Source organism: Cetorhinus maximus, chromosome 17 (assembly GCF_964194155.1).
Source record: "Cetorhinus maximus chromosome 17, sCetMax3.hap1.1, whole genome shotgun sequence".
Lineage (NCBI taxonomy): Eukaryota > Metazoa > Chordata > Chondrichthyes > Lamniformes > Cetorhinidae > Cetorhinus > Cetorhinus maximus.
This window is the reverse complement of record NC_135895.1, coordinates 64,367,724-64,392,867: the sequence shown is the minus strand read 5'-3', so window position 1 is coordinate 64,392,867 and position 25,144 is coordinate 64,367,724. Positions and strand designations below refer to the sequence as shown.

Sequence of the window (25,144 nt, the reverse complement as noted above, 5' to 3'; positions counted from 1 at the left end):
GTTGTTGGAAAAAGGGGAACCCTCAGGCATCGGGTGGCACATGAAAACAGAGACAAAAATCTGGCAGCCATTCAGGTGGATGCAAACCAAGATACACAGCTGGAGTTTTATTACCCAGAATTACTGATGAAAAAGGGAACAAATTGAAATAGAAATTCACCTTATTCAAAGTCAGGCAAGTAAGTTTTCTCTCAGAATTTGATAGGTTTGAGAAAAGGACAGCTGCAGAATGAAGAACTAAGGAAAACTCGGCCAAAGAAAAGAAAAAAAGATTCCAAGAGTAGGAAGGAAAAGCTTTGGGGGAAGAAAGGAAAATGTTCCCAGTTACTGAACAGCAGATCCAGCAAACTACAGTAAACTGCAAGTTGTGCATTCCTCGGTGTATTGGAAACAAGGCTGAATAAACCATCTATGACTCTAAACTGCTCACTCTCAAGACCTCCAAACTGAGAAACTCCTTTCGTCCTACAATCTGCAGACTTTTAAAACTCATTTGGCTTCATTTAACAGCTACTCCTTGATTTAGCTTGGCTTCTCTCCTACGCTTTTCAACTTTAGTGTCTTGCATCATGGTGCTGTTTAAATTTCCTGCTTGAATCATGAGTTTTTTTTTTAAATGTAAATTTTGGGACTTAGCGAATCATGAGTGTTGGCAATGTTGCTGACATTTCCTTCTTGTAGTGGGACATGAGGCTTGATTTTAGGTTAGAGATGGTAAGTGAAATATCCTGTCAAGTTTTGAATGTTTTAAAATATTACTAGTCTCCATCTTTGCAATGTGATTGATATGAGGGCAGGTATCTGAATGTGGTTTTTGTTTTTGCATTCTCAAGCTTGAGCTGACCACGCTGCAGTCTGTCCTCACTAATCAGGAAAGAGAGATCCAGCGTCAGATAGCCGAGATCGAAGCTCTCTCAAGCAACATTCGTGTCAAGGAGGAGTGCATTAAGGTCTGTTCTGATTTAAGCAGCAGTTGGCTTTTGATATACAGCAATGGCAAGGATAGACAACTAGTTTGACAGGACATACTGATTTTCCTGAATTATACCCTCTGTGACCAAGCTTTTGATCACCTGAAGTTACTCATTTTGATACTAATAGTTACTAATAGTGAAGTTACTAATTTTGTGTCATGTTAGGGATGGTTTTCTGCTCTAGGAAGTATGAAGCAGAGCTTGTACAGACTGATTTTATGTGGGACTTCCATGGTCAACAGACAGATGAACCATTCATTCATTCACCATGGGGTGAATCCAAACCTGGGTCCCTAGGATGGGAAAAAAGTCTTATTCAGTCTCTTAGAGAAGATCTTGCCCAACCGTCATCTATCTAAATAAGACATTTTAGAGGGCCAGTAAAGACACTGGTTCTTTAAGAATGACAACATATTTATATATAAAACATTGCACCTTTGATACTGTACTTTGGTCATATCTGGATATAAAATTCTAGGGCTTGGTGCTGTGTGTGATTTATCAGTCAAATTGCTGCAAAGTTGACGTTTGTTGTGTCACACCACAGGACCTGCAGATGCAGCTGGTTCAGCCATGTGAATTTCCAGAGGTGGAGAGGCTTACACAGGAGCTCCTGGTATTGAGGGAGCAAGTGGCAAAAATGCAATCATCTACACAGAACAATGTAGGAAAAAAACACCATCAGGTATATGAGGTCTATCAGGTATTTATGTGTGTGTGCATGTAATGGAAAATTTAGTGGTGGTATTTTCACACTTGCTTCAGCTAGGCTTGAACTTTGCTGAGTTCCAACTCCCTTTTTAAACCTTCTTGTCTGCAGTAAATAGGAATCGGATAAACTCATGTTCATCAATGAGTCAAGAGTCATGGGAAAAATAAACGGCCTTAAAAATAGACAGATAGGATGAGCTGGTGACTGAGTGGGTATTCATAGAATTCTACCCTAGAATGAGTAAGTGCTATTAGGAGTACATTTTTTTTTTATCTTTATGGGTTTGATATATCAGTGGGCTGGTCCGGTGGACAGAAAAGTGACAAATGGAATTCAACCCAGAGAAATGTAAGATGATATATTTTGGGAGGTCAAACAAGGATGGGAGGATACTGAGAGGTGTAGAGGAAGTGAGGGACCTTGGAGTGCATGTCCACAGATCCCTCAAGGAGCAGGACAGGTCAATAAGGTGGTTTAGAAGGCATATGGAATACTTTCCTTTATTAGCCAAGGCAATAAATGTAACAACAGTGAGATTATGCTGGAGCTATGAAAAGCACTAGTGAGGCCACAACTTGAGTACTGCATGAAATTCTAGTCACCTCACCACATTAATTACACTAGAGAGGGTACAGAGGAGATTTATGATGATGTTGCCAGGACTGAAAAATTGCAGCTATTAAGAAAGTTTGGGTAGGCTGGGGTTGTTTTCCATGGAACAGAGGAGGCTGAGGGGAGATTTTATTGAGGTATGCAAGGTTGTGAGGGGCCTAAATAGAGTGGATGGGAAGGACTTATTTTCCTTAGCAGAGAGGTCAGTGACTCGGGGGCATAGATTTAAAGTGATTGGCGGAAGGATTAGAGGGGAGATGAGGAAATGATTTTTCACCCAAAGGGTGGTAGGGGTCTGGAATTCACCAGAATTCACTAGTAGAGGCAGAAACCCTCAACTGATTTAAAAGGTGTCTGGATATGCACCTGAAGCCCCATAACCTCCAGGGCTACGGACCAAGTGTGGAAAATGGGATTAGGCTGGGTGGCTCGTTTTCTGCTGGTTGCAGACATGATGGGCAGAGTGGCCTCCTCTGTACGATAATTTTTTTCTAAATATCTGAATAGGAGGAATGTGCAGGGATATGGGGAGTGGATGGGGGAGTGGCAGTACGTAAATTGCTCCTTAGGAGAGCCAGCATGGACACGATGGGCTAAATGGCCTTCTATGCTGTAATGATTCAATGATCCTATTCTAGAAGTAAAGCAGTGCTATAGGGATAATAAGGCAATTTCCCCTATATTTTTGTGGCACGATGATGGTATAGGGGTAATGTCACCGGTACTGGTAATCCAGAGGCCCAGACTAATTCTCTGGGGACGTGGGTTCAAATCCCACCACTACAGTGGTGGAATTTAAATTCAATTAAAAAAAGCTGCAATTGAAAGCTAGTCTCAGTAATGGTAACCATGAAATGATCATTGATTGTCATAAAAACCCACCTAGTTCAATAAGGTCCTTTATGGAAGGAATTCTGCCTCTTGGCCTATATGTGACTCCAGACCCACAGCAATGTGGTGGACTTAACTGTTCTCAAGGTATGTTGGCTTTGCCAGTGACACCCACATCCCATGAACATATATATAAAAAATCTCACCAGGACTGTTTGAAGCAAGAATGAGTGGAGATTGGGAAGTCCCAGGCAATGAAGGAGAATGTGATGTGAATTAACCTGGGTCATATCTGAAACTATCAGAGGTTTGAGAACACCAAAAATATAATAGGGCAAAAATGAGCAAGAAATAGATTGAAACCAGAAGTTATTTGAGTGAATACAGAAGTGAATCTCCTTTTTTTAATGATCCTTTTCCTTTTGAATCTCCTTTTTCCTTCCTCGACTGAAACCATCCACTCCTTGCTGGGATACAGTCCATAGACACTGGGTTGCCTTCTGGTAGCTCTGCCAACTGCCCACATATGCCTTGACAATGAATGCTCACATATTATTCAGTTACATGGTAAAGGTATCACAACCAAATGGCACTTTCCCCTCACTCAGTGTTCATATGTGTACTTCCAGCAGAGGTTGCTGGATAGTGATTGGGAATGGATAAATAGTCCCCCGACAACCTATGAGATCAATAATCAATTGTAATGTCTGCTCTAGTGTCCAAACTGAAAATTTGCAAATACAGCATAAAGTGAACATTAAAAGCCTGAATTATCTATCTCATTCTTTGAAATGGCACATCATTTCTCCCTATTTCACATGGTTGCTATTGTTTACTGGCAGTTGATCTGTGCCCTTGAAGAGCAGTCACGACTGAGCGAAGCTCTTCGATCTGAACGACAACTCTACATCAGCCTTGTTAAATTCCACAGTCAAACTGACAGGTAAGAAAAGGACTAGGTAAATACAGAAAATCTGCAGTCCCTGTGCTTGTGCCTATGTCCTGAGCGAGCATGTGTGTAATTTTGCACTTCTGCATAAATATCTAGCTAGCACTGGTTACCACTTTTAGAAGTGAGTATTCAATTTTATTTCTTGACATCTCCAAAAATAAAAGATAATTTTTGTATGATTTTGCAATGATTATTATTAAAGTGGAATCATGAAAATGAACAGAATTGTAAAATATTGATGAGTGCTACATACACCATTCGCAGACTCCTGCTGTAATGTTTGTTGTCTTGTCCAAAGTGGCATGTTTTCATAAAAACCTCCATGAATTAATATTAACTGCATGCTGGTGCAGCAGAGTGTGGAATTGTGGTTGCCTTGAAAATGTTACTAAAAGGAAATGCTTGGTGTTTAATGCTAATTAACTAAACACATGCAATGTGTGAACTCACCTGAATTCAGAAAATTGTAATTATGAGTTTTCTTCCTGTCTCCTATAGGTCATGATCCATAATGTGTTGCATGCATCCATGACAGAAAATATATCATTCCATTTTAAGTTATTTCCTTTTCCCTGCTTATGTTGGTCAAATAAAAGCATTTTCCATCATGTCTTTGCACTTCCTCCATTTTGAATGTATGAGTCACATCATCTTTCCCACTGATTCACTCTCCGTACTAAAGGTAGGGTCAAGGGTGAAATTGCTAAACAAACCCAGTAGCTATTTACTGAACCACTGCAACTTATTACTGCAGTTAATTGTTTCAAGGTAGCATCCGCCAGCTCCCCCTGAGAGCCATAGGGCATACACAAGTGACACTTTGGCACAACAAAGCATGCAGCCCAGGTGATCTGTAGGGAAGAGGAACTTGCTCATGTGTAATTGGTATCACTGCTTGATTTTATTTTGCACCACGTTCAACAATAAATATGATACTGGTGTTTCATTGATGCTAATTTGTAAGAAATTGTGCTGGTACCTGCACCAACGAGTAGTTTTATTATTAACCTTGTTCGTTGTGTGTGCATTTATTCAGGATGAGGATTACAGGATTGCAGTTCTTGATGAGGTCAATCATCTCAGTTCCAGGACATCACCATAGGGGTTCCTCAGAGTAGTGTCCTAGGCCCAACCATCTTCAGCTGCTTCATCAATGACCTTTACTCCATTATAAGGTCAGAAGTGGGATGTTTGCTGATAATTACACAATGTTCAGCACCATTCACGACTCCTCAGATACTGAAGCAGTCTGCGTCCATATGCAGCAAGACCTGGACAATGTTCAGACTTGAGCTGATAAGTGGCAAGTAGTATGTGTGCCACTCAAGTGCCGGGCAATGACCATCTTGACAAGAGGGAATCTAACCATCTACTGTTGACATTCAAGGGCGTTACCATCGCTGAATTCCCCCACTGTCAATACCCTGGGGGTTACCGTTGACCAGAAACTGAACTGGACCAGTAATATAAATACTGTGACTACAAGAGCAGGTCCAGAGGCTGGGAATTCTGTGGCGAGTAACTCATCTCCTGACTCCCCAAAGCCTGTCCATCACCTACAAGACACAAGTCAGGACTGTGATGGAATAGTCTCTATTTGCCTGGATAAGTGCAGCTCCAACAACACTCAATAAGCTTGACATCATCCAGGACAAAGCAGTCTGCTAGATTGGCACCCCATCCACCACTTTCAACGTTCACTCCCTCCACAGTGCACAGTGGCAGCAGTGTGTACAATCTACAAGATGCACTGCAGCAACTCACCAAAGCTCCTTTGACAGCACCTTCCAAACCCATGACCTCTACCACCCAGAAGGACAAGGGGAGCAGATGCATGGGAACATCACCACCTGCACGTTCCCCTCCAAGCCACACACCATCCTGACTTGAAATTATATTGCTGTTCCTTAACTGTCTCAGGGTCAAAATCCTGGGACACCCTTCGTAACAGCACTGTGGTGCACCTACACAACATGGACTGCAGTGGTTCAAGAAGGCAGCTCACCACCACCTTCTTAAGGGCAATTAGGGATGGGCAATAAATGCTGGCTTAGCCAAAGGCACTCAAATCCCATGAAAGAATAAAAGAAAAATTTGCCAGTGATTATGAATCACTGTATCTGTTCTATTTGCTATAGGGCAATTCATCTGGTCTGTAGTTTCCTCGTAGCTGAAGTTATTTTGGTTCTGAAACCTTTGTTAAAATATAAGCAGTTTTCTAGGGTTCAAAACCCAGTTGTTCACTGCATTCCCTGACTTACAATAAATACACATTCTCATCAACTTCAAGCTCTGTCTCTTGATGAAATATGATCCGAGGCCCTGATTTTTTGTTCATAATCTCCTTCATGTCCAGGAGCTAAAGTTCAGTTAATTTTGATAACTCTTAATTCAGACCTATTTCCCCCTCCACTTCATTCTTGTACCTAAGATCAGCCCCTGTGGTAACCAACACTTGGGACAGGATTTTACAGGCCCCAGTGGTGGGTTTGCAGGGGGACAATGGGGGCCGTAAAATTCACCGCCTAGGCCAGCCAGTTGTTGGCCACAAGGGCTGCTTCCCACCTGGCCTCAATTTTGAGGCTGGCGGGAGGGATTCGGGGCAGGGGGAAGCCCGGAAGGTCCCCCTCCTTGGGCTTGGGGATGTGGAGGGGGCACCTCCCTCAAGGGCATTCTTTCCATGTCGGGTGCCCCAAGATCTGTCTCCCCTGAGGTGCTCCCTATCCCCCAGCCTCTTCATTAAGATGCCCAACCCCCCACTCTCCCCCATCCTGTTAGACCTCACCGGCCCCCCACTCAGTGAGACCCCCTGCGCTTACCTGGTCCCAGACTCCAAGGCTTTGAATTTGTGGGCTGCTTGTAGTCCCAGTCCAGCCCAGTCCTCGGACCTGTGGGGCTGCTGTGATCAGAAGGGATGCGTTCCCTGCTGACTATTTGAGTGGTGAGGCGGAAAACCACACTATCTGAAAATCCTGCCCTGGAAATTTATCGAATTCTGAAGCCCAAAAGTTAAGTTTGTCACAGGCTTAATACCACATTAAGGAGTTGGGGAAGTGGAAGGAACAGAGCAATGTCACCTTATAACTGAGTGTGTCCTACAGTCCTCAAAGGAGGGTTTGTGCAGCTGTTTCTTCTATCTATTGTCCATTCATCAAGCACTGTCTGTGATAGTTTGATAGCTTATTTTTGTCACATTCACATCTTTACTTAGCTCCAGCAAAGAAGATTCGCTGCAGGCCGAGCTTTTGGCTGTACAGGCACTCCGCAGACAACTGGAAGAAACCCTCAGGAGGAGCCAGGAGCAGATCAGCAGGCTGGAGAGGGAATCTGAGATGCCAGCAGATTCTGGAGGTGGGGGAATGGACAGGCTGGGAAGTCTGCAAGAGCATGTGGCATCCCTTGCTGAGGGGTCTCGCACCCAAGCAACATAGCGTGCTACTGGGATGTGGTTATCTTGAAAATCTTGCTAACAGGAAATGCCTGCTTGATGCAAACGGGTTATTAATTGAACGTGTGCAATGTGAGCTAACCTGGATTCAGAAAATCATGATTGTACCCTATATGAGTTTTCTTTCTATCTCCTAAAGTCATGACACAGAATGTTTTGCATGCAACCACAAGAGGAAAAATGTCATTCCATTTTAAGTTATTTCCCTTTCCCTGTTTATGTTGGTCAAATAAAAGCATTTTTCCATCATACCCTTGCACATCCTCCATTTTAAATGTATGAGTCACACCTTCCTTCTCATTGGTGCATCCTCCTTATTAAAAGTTAAGGTCTAGGATCAAATTGCTAAACAAACCTATTTACAATTTATGAATAACTGCAGCAACTCAATTATATAGAGTAACTATTGATGCAAATTTTTATGTATAGATTCATTCATTACTTATTCTAACAGTTATTTTAACCTTTACTTCTGCTGTGGACCACTCCATATTTGACAAAGCAAATGGTAAACCTGGTCCCCAAGCCTCAGTCCAAGGTACTCTTCTGCCACAACGATAGGGAATATTTGAGTTTCTCCTGGCGCTCTCTTGCTTTCCATGTGGGGAAGAACTGGGCATTCATCGATTGAGAGTTTGTCATGTAGAAAGCACAGATTCAAGCCCACTTTTTATCACAATGCAGCAAAGGAGACTTGAAACAAATCAAACATAAAATAAATTCTGATAACTGGGTATTAATAGCATTATTAAACATAGTATTTTCAAAGTGCTGCTTTAATGAAGGGTGGTGGGCATGCATGAGAGTATGCAGAGCATGTCACTGATTTAATTTGTGAAATTCACAACTGGATTTAAGAATACCTTGTGACCAATTATTATCTAATTATTGCACAAGTTTTGAGTGTAATACAATGCTACTGGATGTTCTAGATCAATAGTAATGCATTCTACATTAATCATGTTACTAGGTAGAATTTTTATTACAAGGTGATGGTGGCCTTCGTAATTCACTTCATACTCCATCACCCATGTTATATCTCCCTCCTCACTCAGCTGATATAATGTCATCATTCAATATCATGGATTTCTCATCCTATTCTGAAGTTGGTTTAAAGCATGTTAACATTTTTATATGTACTTCTTTATTATAATACTTGCAAATTTTAGGGAAAGCAAGCAACAGTTTGATCCCTATTTATAGGAGCATCATCTTTGTGAAAAAATACTAAGCTAAACTCTTTCAATCTTCTCTAAGCAACTAATGTAAGTTACATAAACTGTGTTAAAACACATTGCTCTGTCACTGTAAATCATGCCCTGAGAAACACTGCTCTTCTGCTCCAAACAAAAGAAAAGTTGCCAAATTATTCCCCATCTCTTGTGAGAGCATGGTGCATATAAGGGTTTAGTTCCACAAGCATTGCAACTTGCAGAAATTCAACTATATTAACCATTTTATATCCTTTAAGCAGTGAGTGTCAACAGACTATTCAACCATAGTGAACACTCTTGACATCCATAGTTGGCAATTTCCAGCAAGGATCATTGGATAGCAGTCAGGAATGGGAACACAGACTGACTAACTTGCATTTGGAAAAAGATGGCCTGTCCCATTCCTCAAAATCATAATCTCAAGCTTGGTACATGCATTCTGCCTCAGCCTGGTATTTTCCAGGGTTTCTCCTGCCAGTGTGAGAAGAGGAAAGTAAGGGGATAGGAGTTTCCTATAATCGATAACAGCAATAAAAGCACATTCTTAAATCTATAGACCTATAAATTCAGTAGATCTATAAATTCAATAGCGAGCATTTGCAATTGCTTTGAATGCTGGGATAACCTTGCTCCATAGTTATCTCTTGCTGTTTTCATTTTCCAGGAAGAGAAAAGAACAGGAACACTTCAAATCTCAGAGCTGGGGGGCTGTGATGAGAGAAAAAGAGGAGAAAGTTAGGGAAAGAAGGGAAGAATATATTAATGCCACTTAGTGTTCCTTTGGTATTTAACATAAGGGCATTGAAACCAATTACAAAACTCCTAAAGCCAACTTGGCTGAAATGATGTGACTGAGCACAAATTCAACCTGGGATATTCCCCATCCATATAGCTCACGGAAGCCAATCACTGTTGGTTGATGTCACCAAGTTCTGCTTAGGTAGCAATCTGGTGATACTTCAGGAGATTTAAAACAAACACTGAAAATAGTTTTCCTTGATCTGGGCTAAGAGTGGATTTGTAATTGAGGTAGAAATTTTATTTACATTTAGATACATATTTTTCAAATTAACTGACCTGTTCCTTGGGCCAACAGCAGCCTCTGTTGCTAACTCTTTGGCTGCACTGATAGATTTCACCCATGTAGTCAAATTCATTTTTCTTGTGCCAATAGGCAATGCACAAGGATAAAATGAAAAGGTGACTCCATAATTTTTATTAATAATTAAAAGATTATGGAGATGCTGACTTAAACTTTCTGTTGGTTATTGTACAGGCAAAGGTGAGATGGGTGAGCATTCCACTCACCATGGAACTGTCTCCTCACCCTGATCATATTCTGGGACCTAGTGCCACACCATATTCTTTTGTGGGATGTAAGACCAGCATTTGTTGCCCATCCCCTAATTTCCTTTGAACTGAGTAGGTTGCCGGGCAGTTAAGAATCAACCACATTGCTGTGGGTCTGGAGTCACATGCAGACCAGACCAGGTAAGGACATTATGGAGCCAGATGGATTGTTTACAACATCAGTGATAGTTTCATGGTCAACATTACTGAGACCAGCTTTATATTCCAGACTTATTAACTGAAGTCAAATTCCACCAGCTAACCTGGTGGGATTTGAGTCCATGTTCCCAGGGACCTCTGGGTGATAGTCCATTGACATTACAGCTATGCCACCATCTGCCCACAGTAAATGTTGCACCACTCTGGGGATGTGTAAAGAGGTGGTCAGCCGTTTCTCAATGAGACAACATAAGTTCCCACTTCAGAGTGCCACCAGAAAGCAACGTGGAAGGTGCAATAATGGAATCCCATTGTTTCTTGCTTCTGCCTGCTCCAATGTTCCAATCAATTGCAGTGTGAAAGTGGAGGGTAAGGAGAGAGGTGCAGGGAGATGATGGGTAATGATGAAAATTTCTTTTATATAAAGTAAATTATGGTATTGAACTAGTTTGTAAATGTAATTACAATTGGTGAAAGTGTCATTCCATGATAGGTTATAATGGATGGAAGGGCTCATTTTAGTGAATATTGCTGATTGCAAGTGTTTTATATTGATTTAGGTAGGCTCTGGTGTAACCCCCAAAAAGATCGGTTGCTGGGACAAAGCCCTCTGAGTTTGCTATGTAACTCAGCACTGCTTCTTACTCGCTTGGATTAATATATATTTGGCATCAACAGAAAATTGTTTCAGTACCTACAATTTTACAGATTGCAAGGCAGAGCCCCATTTAGTAAAAGCTCCTTTGGGTTAAAAGCTCCTTTTTCAGATCCAGCTTCATATTGGCAGATTGTCCAGATTCAGCTGTAGCATGTTAAATGAACTGTGATTTTTGCTGTCACTGTCCAGCAGCATGCAGCCAGCAAGACTTTGTGCTATACCTTCAATCTCACCTGTTCATGAGCCACACTTTTCTGTTCAGTCTGCCTACAATGAAAATGTAGTAGCATGTGTTTTTTTCAACAGAGTTGCCAATCATTAATTATATAGTTAGTTCTTGGTTTTACAGCCCTGCACCAGTGTATTTTTAGCGAGGGGTGCGTAAAATGTGACTGGTGACTAGCCCACCGCTTTCCTGCCCATCCCCGACCTGTTTCCCATAAAAAGGTAGACAGGCAGGTGCCGAAATCAGCAGCCTGTCCACCATTTTTAGAAAGATAATTAACAGGCAATTGAGCTTGTTAACAAGCAGGTTAACCCAAATATTACGTTGCCCACATCATGCTTGGGCAGAACTGTGCAGGCCATTTTTAACCAGACTGGTTTAAAGGTATGAAGAAAGGGGGTTGTATCCTTCAGGGGATGTCCTGTGTGCATCAAGGCCCCCTCTCCCAAGATGTTACTTCCTCTTTGTCATTTCCCACCTGGCCACCAAAATCCACCTTTCGTCCCCACCATAGGCTCCCTGATCCTTCCCCATCCAAAAGGGTCTTGCCTGAGTCTGGAAGCCATGGCTGTGTTCATCCTGGGGCCTGGTTACAGTCCCAGCAGCTCCCAACACTGAGTTCTCGGGCTACTAGAGCTGCCAGCCAATCAGATTGGCTGGCAACTCAAGGGCAGGACTTCCTCCCACTGAGGGGCAGAAACCCCACTCTCACCTACTTAAGGCTTCCTGCAGCATGTTTTGCTTCAGGGGGCTTTGTTTCACATGGGTCAGCTGGTGTCGACATTTCTTCAGTTTCAGTTGACATTTTCAGGAGCCATTGTGCACAAAGTATGTTGCTTCTGTGTCCTGTTTTAGTAACCAGACAACTGTAAATAATGCAGGTTATATCAGAGCATGTTAATAAAGGAATGAGCCTTGAATTGGTTATGTGCCCTGCATGATTGCACATATGCAAGTGTAATGCTAATTCCTTACAGTCAGTTGTAGATTAAGCTGTAATGACAATTTTCCACAGCTGTATATCCTAAATTAGGTACAACAAGAGGCTATTCAGAACTTCAGGATTGGCTTGGACTACTTCCATTTCTCTCCTGCCTTGGTGTGGTGTCTGTATCTCTTACCTCTTGCAAAGTTGGAATCTGCCAATTTCCTCTTCTATTCTTCAATCATGTCTATGTTGAGGGAATGGCAGTTGGCTGTGGAAAATGATAGCTCCACAGAAAAGAATGGGCAACCCAAGTCTTTCTGGGATAATTTATATAACTTTATGTTACTGCATCTCCAACCAGCTAATTCTGCAGTGAAAGTTGTGAGCAGCTTCCCTGAGCTTGAGCCCAGTCAGGCTTCTCATCATCACTAACAATAGCATATGTTTATTCTGAGAATACCAGAGGAAAAAGAGGAGCACTGGCTCCAATTTTAGTCCAGGCCTCTAGATATCCCTCAAAATAATAGTCCAAAGGCAACTTGTAATTGGTAAGACAAAATTTTATCCTCCCATGAAGACCCTTTCCTTCAGCAACTTGTAGCAGTATTTCACATGCTACATACTCAGCATCACAAGAATTGCCACAACTGTTGCTACACTGGAATTCATGGCATTGGTTTTATTGCCCACAGTGAGGGAAACAGAATCACTGCAAAAAGATGACACGATTACAAGGATAGATCTTGCTGACTTAACAAAGACATTTTAAAATAAGCATTTCGATAAAACAAGTCTGTATTGCTTACCTCCAACCTGTTGGTAAGATGGATCTGTAATTCCACTCAAATTTATCCTAGAAATATAGCATTGAGCTTAGAACATTGCAAGACCAGTTTACCATATTTATAAGTTGAAGCACTTTGAAAACAGCTGTATAATCGTGGTAGTCTTCATTTTATTTGGTATCTTCATACTCTTTGTCCTTCAAGGGAAGTAGGGGAAAAAAAACTTAATGTTCCTTAGATTGATCAACAGGCAGTGGGGGAAGTCTAAGATAATTTGGACTCTGAGTAGAAGGGCTTGTTACACTGAATGGCTTTTACTTACTCTGGATCTTCTTATATTTTTCCGCTATTGAGGAGTTGAAAGAGGGGAATAATTATCAGCAATTTATGACCTTGTAACCATAGCCTAGAAACTTAATCCAGTGGCATTTTACTTCATATAACTTTTCATTAACCTAAAACAATTCTCACTAAAATCTGCAATTCTGCTATCTGGTGCTAAGCATAAGGAGACTGTTGCATGTTGAATAAAATCAAATGAACAGCAATAAATTACTTTGTAATCTACAAGATCACTATGCCTATGGGGGTTCTTGAGCTTCAGCCAGCCCATGATATTTATGGTGGGAACACATGAGCTGCAGTTTAACCTTTCCATTCTCTGTTGATTTATAATGCCCATATTGAATACCAATGGAAGAGAATTGCACACTGATTTTCTCCTCATTCAAAAGACCCCTTAAAATCTAGCTTTTCAACTCCACCTTTTGGCCACCTCCCCAGGCTGGTCAGGCCTGGTCCTACCTATGAAGTGTTTTGGGCTGCCTTCTACTTTAGAAACTTGCATCTTTGGAAGACCTTTGAAGTGCAGGTTGTCATTCATTCATTTCCAAAGAACACCTGGTCTTTGCAGTCATGATCCTTTCTCTGTAAGAGACCATCTATGGCATTCCAAAAGGACAGGAAATATTCTAAAGCAAGGATTCATAAAGGAAGCAAATGCCAGATTCCAATATCTACTGTAACAAAAAATGTTGGAATGGGATTTAATTTGTGCTTTTGGTGGGTGGGTAAGAAATGATTAAAGGACTATCTTCATTAAAAAAAAAAGATATTTGACAATATGCTCATTTTTGGTGAAGTCAGCATTTTCCTCCTGATGCACTTCGATATGTTTTATGTCTTTGGTTCAAGAATTTGACAAACTTGTTCCTTTACAAACACTTTCTTAGAAGGACAGGGACACTTCAAATCACAGTTCATTCTCACAGCACATGGAGAACTTGTTTCAGGTAGGAGTTTGTCTCTCAATGCGGCAACTCACTGGCAGCTCCTGTTGTTTTGCTGACAACCTTAAAAGTATCAAAGGTCCCTTTCCACCTTCTGCACTGACAGCCGTACCATCTGATCACTAAGAGAGACATTAAACATTGCTGTCCTGGTGGTCTCCAGTTCTAAGACAGCACTATCCAAGCCACTGACTGATATAGGGTAAACAACCTGCCCAAGAGTCTTGACTTTTCTCTACCCCTTACTTGGAAGTGCTGATTTTTTTGAGTTGTTTCCATTCTACTAGATCTGGCAGCCTCCCAAATTGCCATTCTTTATGTACAAACCTGTACAAGCATTGTGTACTGCAATCTCATTCAATTGTAAGCATGATCCTGCCCTTACTTGGCACACACACTTTTCAACAAAGGTCAGTAGCACAAACCAGAAATTGCACTTGGGGCATTTGTCACCTTATGCATTTGCACTAAACTAATCCAGTACCTTTACCAACTAGGTCATCAATGGAGCAATAGAGTAGACATTTTCATGGGTCTGCTCAACCTTGTGTGCAGGCTCATAGAAAATAGAATGACTGACACTTGATGATTAAATAAAACAGGTGTCTGTTGACCCAATTTTAAGACAGGCACCTGGACTGCTGCATTAACACTCTGGCATATTCTATCTTAGACCGCCTAAATCTAATCAATCATTTTTTAAGTAACTGAAGAAGGCTTTCAACTTCAAAGCTGAAAGGAGAATGAGAGTAAATAGATTTAATTTAGATTAAATTCAGATTAAGTGTGCTGTCAGCTAAGAGCTGCTTTGTCATACATACAAAGAAGGTCCCAGATTTGACGTGTGCTGAGTTAGCTGAGCTCAGCCAAGGTGCTGGTAGGAGCATTGCGGTTGACCTTAGCAGAATCTTCACCAGAGGACCAACTACTGTTGGCTGTCTGGTGACCCTGGTTGGCAATATGCATATGTAAATGTCAGGTGAAGTTAGGATTGGGTTTGGTTGTAATAGCCTGTTGACACTCAGTGTGGGAATGAATTTTTGGAAGGTAACTTTACACCAGCACGGAGCCAGTGCCTTTTGGAGAGGTTAGATGGGGAGCAGATAAAATTGATGGTGATGGAAAGTTAGTACCTGGCCACTCAATTCTCCACATTGGGCTATTTCAAAGGGGAAGTCACCCAGAAGCTGTCTTTCCTTTCTTGCTAGCATTTGGCCAAAGAGCAGCATTGCCAGAGATTGAAGAGCAGGAATCTGTTTGCCTGACCACCCATACAACTCAGGAATGGTATGTAGTTTGGAGAAGAGGACCGGTCAGTGCCCAACCCTGCTTCCACTTTCTGACATTTCCTATAAGATAGGGACAGAAATTACTCAGCAAATTTGCACGAAGATGGGCCTTTTTTTAAAAAAAGATCTTAAAATTGTGCCTAACATAGGATTGTAGAGATTGGTCAGTATTTTGAATTACGGTCAATCCAGCAAATATCGAAAATGGCGGTAAATGTCCCTAAAGCTGAGTTGGACTGCGTGCAATAAGAATGTTCTCTGTTCAGGCTTATTCTGTGTTTGTATGTACTGATAGTTTGTGATTGGAGAGCAATTCTAGTGTGTCTGTTTTGATGCCTTTTTGTTCACAATAAAATATCATCTTAAAGTACTTTCGAACTAAGTTCTTCCACATGCAATAGGAGCAAGTTTTGATCCCAAGGTCAGGAAATATCAAATCAGTTAACAGAGATTTTCAGCCACCCAAAGAATTAGTTGCTTGGCGTGAAACAGATAGGTTGCGAATGCAATTCCCAGTCCTTATTGGGTGAGCTAATCTTACCTAATTGAGCTATTGGGCTACTATGATTCTCCTGAGCCAGGAAAGGTAGGGTTGAATCAGCCAGAGTTCCTGATGGCTATCCAGTGATCAACTGGAAATTGTGCATGTAGAGTGTTGAGCAAGAACAGGATTAGATTTGACTTGATGCTCCCTTGTTCAAATAACCTGCAGAATTTCATAGTTCATTCACATCGCCATTTGGATAATGTGAAGAACAACTCTCATCAATGGATCATATCCCAGAGCAGGGAGTGATTCCTGCAGGGCCCACTGCACAACCTGAGAGATATTGCTGGTATCCCAAAAGCAACAGGGCTTTCAATTGTTTTGTGGACATGCCATGCACATCAGCATTCCAGAAAATTGTGAAGCTTCCAAAACAGGACATAATGCCATCAAAGTTTTTTTATTCATTCATGGATTGTGGGTGTCATTGGCTAGACCAGCATTTATTGCCCATCGCTAATTGTCCTTGAGAAGGTGGTGATGAGCTGCCTTCTTGAAATGCTTCAGTCTATGTGGTGTAGGTACACCGACAGTGCTATTAAGGAGGGAGTTCAAGGATTTTGGCCCAGCAACAGCGGAGGAATGACGATATATTTCCAAGTCAGGATACTGAGTGGCTTGGAGGGGGACTTCCAGGTGGTGGTGTTCCCATGTGTCTAATGTCCTTGTCCTTCTAGGTGGTAGCAGTTGTGGGTTTGGAAGGTGCTGACCAAGGAGAGTTCCTGCAGTGCATCTTGTAGATGGTACACACTGCTGCCACTGTGCATCAGTGGTGGAGGGAGTGAATGTTTGTGGATGGATGCCAATCAAATGGTTGCTTTGTCCTGGATGGTGTCAAGCTTCTTGAGTGTTGTTGGAGCTGCACTCATCTAGGCAATTGGGGAGTATTCCATCACACTCCTGACTTGTGCCTTGTAGATGGTGGACAGGCTTTGGAGAGTTAGGAGATGAGTTACCTGACACAGGATTCCTAGCCCCTGACCTGCTCTTGTAGCCACAGTATTTATATGGCTAGTCCAGTTAAGTTTCTGTTCAATGGTAACCCCCAAGATGTTGATAGTGGGGAACTCAACAATGGTAATGCAATTAAATGTCAAGGGGCAATAGTTAGCTTCTCTCTTGTTGGAGATGGTCGTTGCCTAGCACTTGTGTGGCGCGAATGTTGCTTGCCACTTATCAGCCCAAGCCTGGATATTGTCCAGGTCTTGCTGCATTTGGACATGAACTGCTTCAGTACCTGAGGAGTCGTGAATGGTGCTGAATATTGTGCAATCATCAACAAATATCCCTGCTTCTGACCTTATGATGGAAGGAAGGTCATTGATGAAGCAGCTGAAGATGATTGGGCCTATATGTGATTATTGCAGAGAATAAGCTCCCTGCCATCTTCCATATCATGTGAGGTTCATGCCATTCAGCACCTATTCACTGTGAGTGATGTGTTTGCCTGGACATTAATCTGTGATGGAAATTTCAGCTATGCTACTTTAAAAAGTTTCAAAGACAGATAACCCTGCCTGCTCCATCACACAGGAAAACAAAAGTCATTTGAGTTATAACAGATGTACAACAGCACAGCATCTGTTAGTGTTGGGCAATTAGACAAAAGGGTGAGACTGCAGGTGAGTTAACTTAATTAGTATGATTTACATTGCAAACTTGCGATGCCCACTTATGTTGGAAACCCCTGGTATATCCATTTGCCTTGAATAGCTCAGCTATAGGTACTTACATTGAAAACTTTAATATACCCACATACATTGCAATCCCCAGGAATACCCATTAGCATTACAAACCCGGAGTGTACCCACTTAGATAGCTAAACCCTGATATGCTCATTTAACATTCCTCTAATCACTTTTGGAAGTGCCATAGTTGTGAAACCTGGTGTAGACTAAGAACAAACCTGCATGTTCCTTGTACAAAGCAGTGCCCATTGGGAGCACACTTTAGGAAATTGCACATGCATGTGCAGCTCATGATTCTCTACCATTAAAATTAACAGATGGAAAATTGTGAGATGTGTACATGCAGTTTCACAGTGTGTGCTTCCACTAGACAAGGCTCCCTGCCAAAATCAAGTAGAACATTTACTCTTCAATGGAAAATGGACATTCAATTATTTTACATAGAGAAATGATTTTTGCTACTGTCTGGACACCTGATTTGTTACCTCTTCAATTCTCTTATCTCCCCTTTGTGCTGGGACTCAGTTGTATAGGCCACCATCTGGCACCTGGCTCAAGTTCTGCTATTAGTAGATCTGGACTAAGGTTGCCACTCTCTAGTATTGTTCTAGAGTCTTCAGGAATTAAAGATTAACCTCCTAGATACTGCTTTGAGCAACACAGAAGATAAATCATAGAGGTGCTCAAAAAGTTATGTTTTTTTTAATTTCATTTGAACATTTTTGTTATTAATTACAAAAATATTGGAGATGGTAGAGAAAGACTGTTCAACTGACAGTCAAGTATAATCCAATTGGGCAATAAAGAGTTGGGCAATTGGTGCGTGATATAGTGTGCCTGGAGGATGGACATGTCAGACAATCAGTGGTGGCTGTGTGGAATAGGACAGTTGGAGGTGAGAGGCCATGTGATGTCATCTCCAGGGATATATCCTGGGAGGTCTTAAGACCATAAGACCATAAGACATAGGAGCAGAAATTAGGCCATTCGGCCCATTGAGTCTGCTCCGCCATTCAATCATGGCTGATAAGTTTCTCAACCCCATTCTCCCGCCTTCTCCCCGTAACCTTTGATCCCCTTACCAATCAAGAACCTATCTATCTCGGTCTTAAATACATTCAATGACCTGGCCTCCACAGCCTTCTGTGGCAATGAATTCCATAGATTCACCACTCTCTGGCTAAAGATCTTCCTGGTTTATAAGGCTCAGCAGAACAGTAGATAGTGCATTTTCTAACCAAACCATTGAGAAAGCACTTAGTTGGGCTATTTTTTAAAATTGTAATAGAGGTGACAAGCTCTATACAATGGCTAGCTCTATGCACAATGATAGCTCTATGAATGTTGCCTCGACTCTCACCAGGTTTTCCTTATAGACTTGGGCTGAGTTGCAAACAGTGTTACATGGCAGTCTCTAAAAACACTGAAGTGGCTGAGGCACTTTTCTGTAACATGAAGGCTAGGCACAGTTGAGGAAATGGCCAATTTCAACCTGGTCTCACCCTTTGAGCATTTTTTAAAATGTTCTTCCAACATTGCAACCGTCAAGATTCCTACTGCAGTTTCAGGAGTTGGGGGCTAAATGAAGCTTGTTAAATTATAATTTTTTTCCACCCATGTTTGAAAGATACCAACACTTTATATTTTAATTGGATATTTTAAAATTTAAGCTACTTAACACGAAAATACAATTATTAGGAAGCATGAAGAACACAAATCAAGCAAATCTTGGATTGAAACTCCCTTAATTTGTGTATTTGTGAAAACCAATAATGTATCAAAAGGAGATATTAGAAGGGGGTTTCCAAAAGTTTGTTTAAAGTGGTAAATTTTAGGAAAAATCTTAAGAAAAGTAGGTGGAAAGGTGATGGGACTACAGGCAAAGAATTCCACAGCCTAGGGCCGAGGTGGCTAAAAGCATGTCCGCCAACGCTGTAAATGGCCACTGTGATGGAGGGCACATGAGATCAGAATGGAACATTATGAACAGTCTATTTCAACCGATAATATTGGCCAGGGAGGAGGATGGGCACTGTGGCTAGGCTATGGAGTTTGTTGCAGGGCTTTAAGGCAATAGTTATTTCAGTGTACCCACTTATATTGCAAATAGTGGATATGTTCAATTTTGTTGCAAACCCACTTACATTAGAAACCCCTAATATCTTAATTTGCATTGCAAGCCTGGTCTACCTAAGATGGAGAGTATACAATGAGAAGGAAACACTGCAAATGCTGAGGGTCTGGGTTAAATGAAAGTAGAAAATGCTGGTCAGTCATCACCTGTAAAGAGAAAACAATGGTTGCTATTTGGGTGCATGTCCTTCCTCAGAACTGACTATGGCATTTAAGTAAAGTTGGAAAAATAGGTAAAGGAGAGAGAGAGAGAGAATTAGCAGATACGCCCATATTGCAAATCGTTGCTATCCCATGCACATTACATTGCAAATTAGCACTTAGCATTGTTATGATCACACTGAAGAAGTCACAATTGTGAAATCCAATACTTTGCCAGTAAAATCATTAATATTGAACAATGAAGTTCTGCTGATTCTGATATGTTCCAAAGATGTGGACATCTGCCTCTACTTTGCAGAATATTTTTGTGCTGGGCTATCCAATAAAAGGATTGCATAGTTCATGTTGCAGAACTGTCAAATTTATGTCATTTGCTGGAGAGCCTTGTTACGAAACTTCAGCTCCAGTGCCACCCACTCACTGCTGAATAGAATTTTGCAGCATGATAGATAAGATATTTGCTGTAATGTAAATTGTTGTGATCCAGTAGCTTCAGCCTCTAAATATCAAGTACAATATCATCCATTCCGCTGTTGCACATTCCTCTATGTTTGAATGCAACTATGCGGCTTTCACTGAATATTTCACCTTTGCAATAAGAGATGACTCCTTTTAAATAACTTCTTGTGTTCTCAGTGGCATTTAAATGGGTTCCACTTGCTGTGTGATGAGCAGTTGTAGGAGCAGCAGGAGGAACCAGTTAAATTGAGGGTGGCCTATCACTAATGTGGTTTGGTCTGATTTGCTTGATCAGAGCATCTGCTTTCAGCGCAGCCTAATTCGAAGTTCCAGGAATACAACTGCAGCAATTTGAGTGTGTTAACAAAAAGAAGATGGGTTATAACATCTTATTCCAACTGATATTCCGCCCACAGTAGCAAGAAACGCTTTGTTATTCATGAATCTGAGGTTGAGTGCTTTTAATCAGCAGCATGAAACAGGGAACATGAACAAAATCCTTTAATATTTAAATCCCCAGAGAAGATGAGAGCCACTATTTCAGAACACCTTGAACTATTATTTTGAATTAAAAATTTATATGGTCTTAATCTGGTGGTGGTTAATCCAGACCTTTGAAAGGATACTTTTACTGTTCTGTTAAACGTTTTAAATGAAGATTTGACATCATCATCTGTTTATATATTCTTGACATGCATCTGTCCTGAACTCTCCTTTAGAGCGCCACAGGGAGAATGCTGCAGATGATGGGAGCACTCAGTGTGCAGACAGTGCCCATCATAATGTGTTGAAAGAACATCTAACGCTTGTGGAGCAGAACCACCAGGTAACATCATAGGCTGCAGCTGGATCTGTTTCAACAAAACTTATTCTGAGCATGAAAAGAGTCTACCCCACCCCTTCAGCCCTCCCCAACCCAGCTCCATAAAGGAATACAGTATGAACCCTTGGTGAGATGGAAGAGCCTGTAGGAGAGAATATTTGCAGAATATTTAAGAAGGTTCAGAGGTGCACTGATAGAGAGTATACAATGAGAAGGAAACACTGCAAGTGCTGGGGATCTAAGTTAAAAGAAAATAATAAACGCTGATCAGTCATTACCAGTAAAGAGAAAACAATAGTTGTTATTTACGTGTGTGTCCTTCCTCAGAACTGACTTGCATTAAAGTAAAGTTGGTAAAGGAGAGACAGAGAGAAAATTAGCAGATCCACTGAGGGAAACCAGGAAATAACTTGAAGCAGCAGTGACGCAGTTCAGCCAGGTCACTCCTGTTTGAGGGATTTGAAAGCCTTCTGCTAGAGTTAGATAGGAGACGAGTAGAACCCTGTGGGATTTTGGAGGCCTATTGCTGCTGCTGTTTTATCATAAAGGATAATGTGTTGTGTGAGTGAGCAACAAAGAAACATGAGTTCACACAATTATAAGAAGAAAATGTATTTTAATTCCAAGATTTTGCTCCAGCATTGAGTGGTTTCTGGTGGAAAGTTAATTTGTTCAGGGAGGAAAAAGACCACCACAGAGTGGCACTGTGTACAGCAAGGCCACTGATTACATGAAGAGGCTTAACTAAAGGATAATGAATCAACATCCCACATGATCTAGTTCAGGACCTTACTATATTGAAATAATTGTTATTTGATTTTACATTATTCAAACTTATCAATGTTTCTTAACAATGTAAGTGTTTACGAACAATGTTTCTTGAAAGTTTTTTAATATTGTACAGTGGCTAACACAGTGTTACAGTAATTTTAACAACATGGCACCTGAATTTTTTAGAAATATATTTTCTCCTTTGTATCCCTTCCCACCTCCTTTCCTAAAGAACATTGACTCCCCACTTTCCCTCATTACCTTCTGGTGTCTCACCAACATGCCCATTCTTTGTGTGTGGATTTCACTAGTAAGTGTTGTTGGCAGGCTGCTTGGCCATGAGGGAATCACAGCTGAACCCAATGCTGTTATCACACAACATTCAAAATGTATAGTTTCAGCAGGGGTCACTAGATAGTGATCACAACTCAAATCTTCCCTAACTTTTCTTTCTGTAACTAAGAAGAGATGAAGCATCCTCACAGCTCATACTGAGATTAGGGAACACAGCACAAAGAGACAGCAAGGTTTGGACCAGTGATTAAAGTGGAGCAGAGAGTATGTTTAATAAGTACCAACTTTTAAAGGATCTTACCTCAGTTATCTTTTGGATCCATTTATTTTCTTTTTATTTGTGAGTAATAAGTTCTAAAATTGCAAATCAATTTTCTGGTCTTTAAAGGAAGCCTCAACTGATTCTGGGTTTAAAAATTGGCTTGGTAAAACAGACAATAGCGCCCTGTCTCATGTTACTTTGGCCAAGACTGCAGAGAGCCTGGGCGAGCTCCAAAAATTCAACATTGAAATGCACGAATTGATGGAGCAGAAAAAACCGGTCGAAGAAGAACTGAAAGAGCTGAAGGCACAGATTGAGGCATCAGGATACACCTCAGTGACTCAAATGAGGTAATGGACATGTTGTGTATTTTACTTATTGAATTTAGGGACCCTAGTTTTACAGTCAAGCCTGGTGCTGGTTAATATTTATATAGCCTGGAGAATTTTGTGCTGATTAAGCACTGGCTAATCTGGATTCCAAGCTAAATGGATGCTGTTGTACAAAAGTACAGGATCTGTTCTTGGCGTTTCCTCTTTGTCATCTGCAAGCTGCCTCTTGGCAATATTATTCATAAATTTTATGAAAGCTTCCACATGTATGCTGTTGACACCCAGCACTATCAGTCTTCGTTTTTCTCCATCCCTCCATCACCTTTTGTCAGACTGCTTGTTTGACATCAAGTCTCGGATGAGCAGAAAATTTCTCCAGTTCAGCATTGGAAAGACCAAAGCCATCATCTTCAACCCCTTTCCCGCCTCCAACCACAAACTCTGTACCCTTAACACAATTTTTCCCCCTCCTTGAACAGACTCTAATGCTGAAAGACTTTGCAACTTCGCCATCCCATTTGACCCTGAACTGAAGGCACATCCATCATTAAGACTGCTTACTCCCACCTCACCCACCTTGGCCAATTTGCTAATGAAACTGTCACCTCTGCCTTTTGTCACCTTCTGGCCTAACTAACCCAAATCAACCTTTTTGATTCATTTAGCTCCCAGTCCCAACAGAGGGGGTTCACTCCGAGTGTTAACCTGACTTTTCTCTTTTTAGATGCTGATGGACAAAGTATGTTTCTTTTTGTTTGTTTTTACTTGAGGCTTTGAGTATTTGCATCCTCACATTAGCAAAGACATCTGTAATTTGGAATGCACGGGGTCACCTCCCACATTTACCTTCCTGTTACAGGTGCCTTTAATCCAAAAGCAGATTCGCAGAGCCACATCCAGACAGACAGCGCATGTACACTCAGGGGTGCGGCCAACAGAAGAAGAGCTACATGTCTACCTTTCATATAAAAGCATCATAAGTTCCCTAGCCACTGACTCCATCCCTCTCCCTGGCAATGACATGAGGCTGAACCAGACCATTCAGAACATTGCTGTCTTATTTGAGCCCAAGATGATTTTCTAGCCACATATCCGTACCATCACCAAGGCTGCCTTCTTCATGGAGGGATTTTAAAACAAAGATGAAAATTTTAAAATTAAGATGTTGCCAGACCATGAACCAATGCAGCAACTCACCAAGGGTCCTTCAACAGCACCTTTCAAGCCTGCAATCTCTACCACCTAGAAGGACAAGGGCAGCAGGTGCATGGGGACACTATCAATTGCAAATTCCCCTCCAAGCCACACACCATCCTGACTTGGAACTATACTGCCATTCTTTTACTGTTGTTGGATCAAAATCCTGGAACTCCTGCCCTAACAGCATTGTGGGTGTACCTACTCCACTTGGAGTGCAGCGTTTCAAGTAGGCAGCTCAGCACCACCTTCTCAAGGGCAATTAAGGATGGGAAAAAAATTGCTGGCCATGCCAGCACAACCCACATCCCATGAATGAAAAAAAAACTTCTTTCTTCTTCACGGATTACACAAAAAAGCTTCGCAACACAATGTATGTCAACAAGCAGAGAGGTGATTGGTGAACAAGACTTGGTGCGTGTTAGGTTATGGGAGGCAGGTTAAATGAGCACAAGTTTACAGAGGGCACAAGATAGGAGACTGGACCAGAGAGCTTTGGAACTGTCGAGTCTAGAGGTAACAAAAGCATGGATGAAGGTTTTAACATAGATGAACTAGGGGTGGAGATGGGCAATATTATGAAGTGGTGGCCTTAATGTTGGAGAGGATATGGGATTGAAAGTTTAGCTCAGGGACAAATAGGACATTGAGGTTGCAAATGTCTGGTTAAAGACATACACAATGGTCAGGGAAAGCAATGGAGTTGATGGCAAGGGAATAGAGTTTTTGGCTGTAACAGCATTCATCTGTAGTATTTGATTTCCATGGCAGCCTTAAGGCTAAAACTCCTCACAATTTCTGATTCCATTGAAATTGATTGCTAAAAATCCTCTGTGCATTGTGTGTGTCCTGCAGGCATAGTTACAGTGGGCATAAGACATCCATGGGTTTCCATTCACTAGAGAGACTCTCCAGAGACCTCTTTGCATATTCAGGACTATTTTAATGCACAGTTTCAAGGGATATGAATGTAAAGTCTAAATTCCCTAGAATACCATTTGCTGGACTTTTATCCAAAACAGCTGCCAGTTAGAAGACACAAATTTTAA

General features: G+C 41.4%; 1 protein-coding gene across 2 annotated transcripts in view; it reads left to right on the top strand.

Annotated features, from left to right (window-relative positions):
* The window catches only part of pde4dip (phosphodiesterase 4D interacting protein), a 545,686-nt gene that overhangs the window by 407,379 nt on the left and 113,163 nt on the right, over positions 1–25,144 (top strand). The window contains exons 22-27 of one of the 2 annotated variants that reach the window (XM_078561344.1): positions 834–950; positions 1,522–1,677; positions 3,972–4,072; positions 7,293–7,432; positions 21,136–21,242; positions 22,693–22,916. In XM_078561344.1, the coding sequence (XP_078417470.1) occupies positions 834–950; positions 1,522–1,677; positions 3,972–4,072; positions 7,293–7,432; positions 21,136–21,242; positions 22,693–22,916 (845 nt within the window). The remainder of the gene's footprint in view (positions 1–833; positions 951–1,521; positions 1,678–3,971; positions 4,073–7,292; positions 7,433–21,135; positions 21,243–22,692; positions 22,917–25,144) is intronic. The other variant, XM_078561345.1, reaches the window with a different exon arrangement.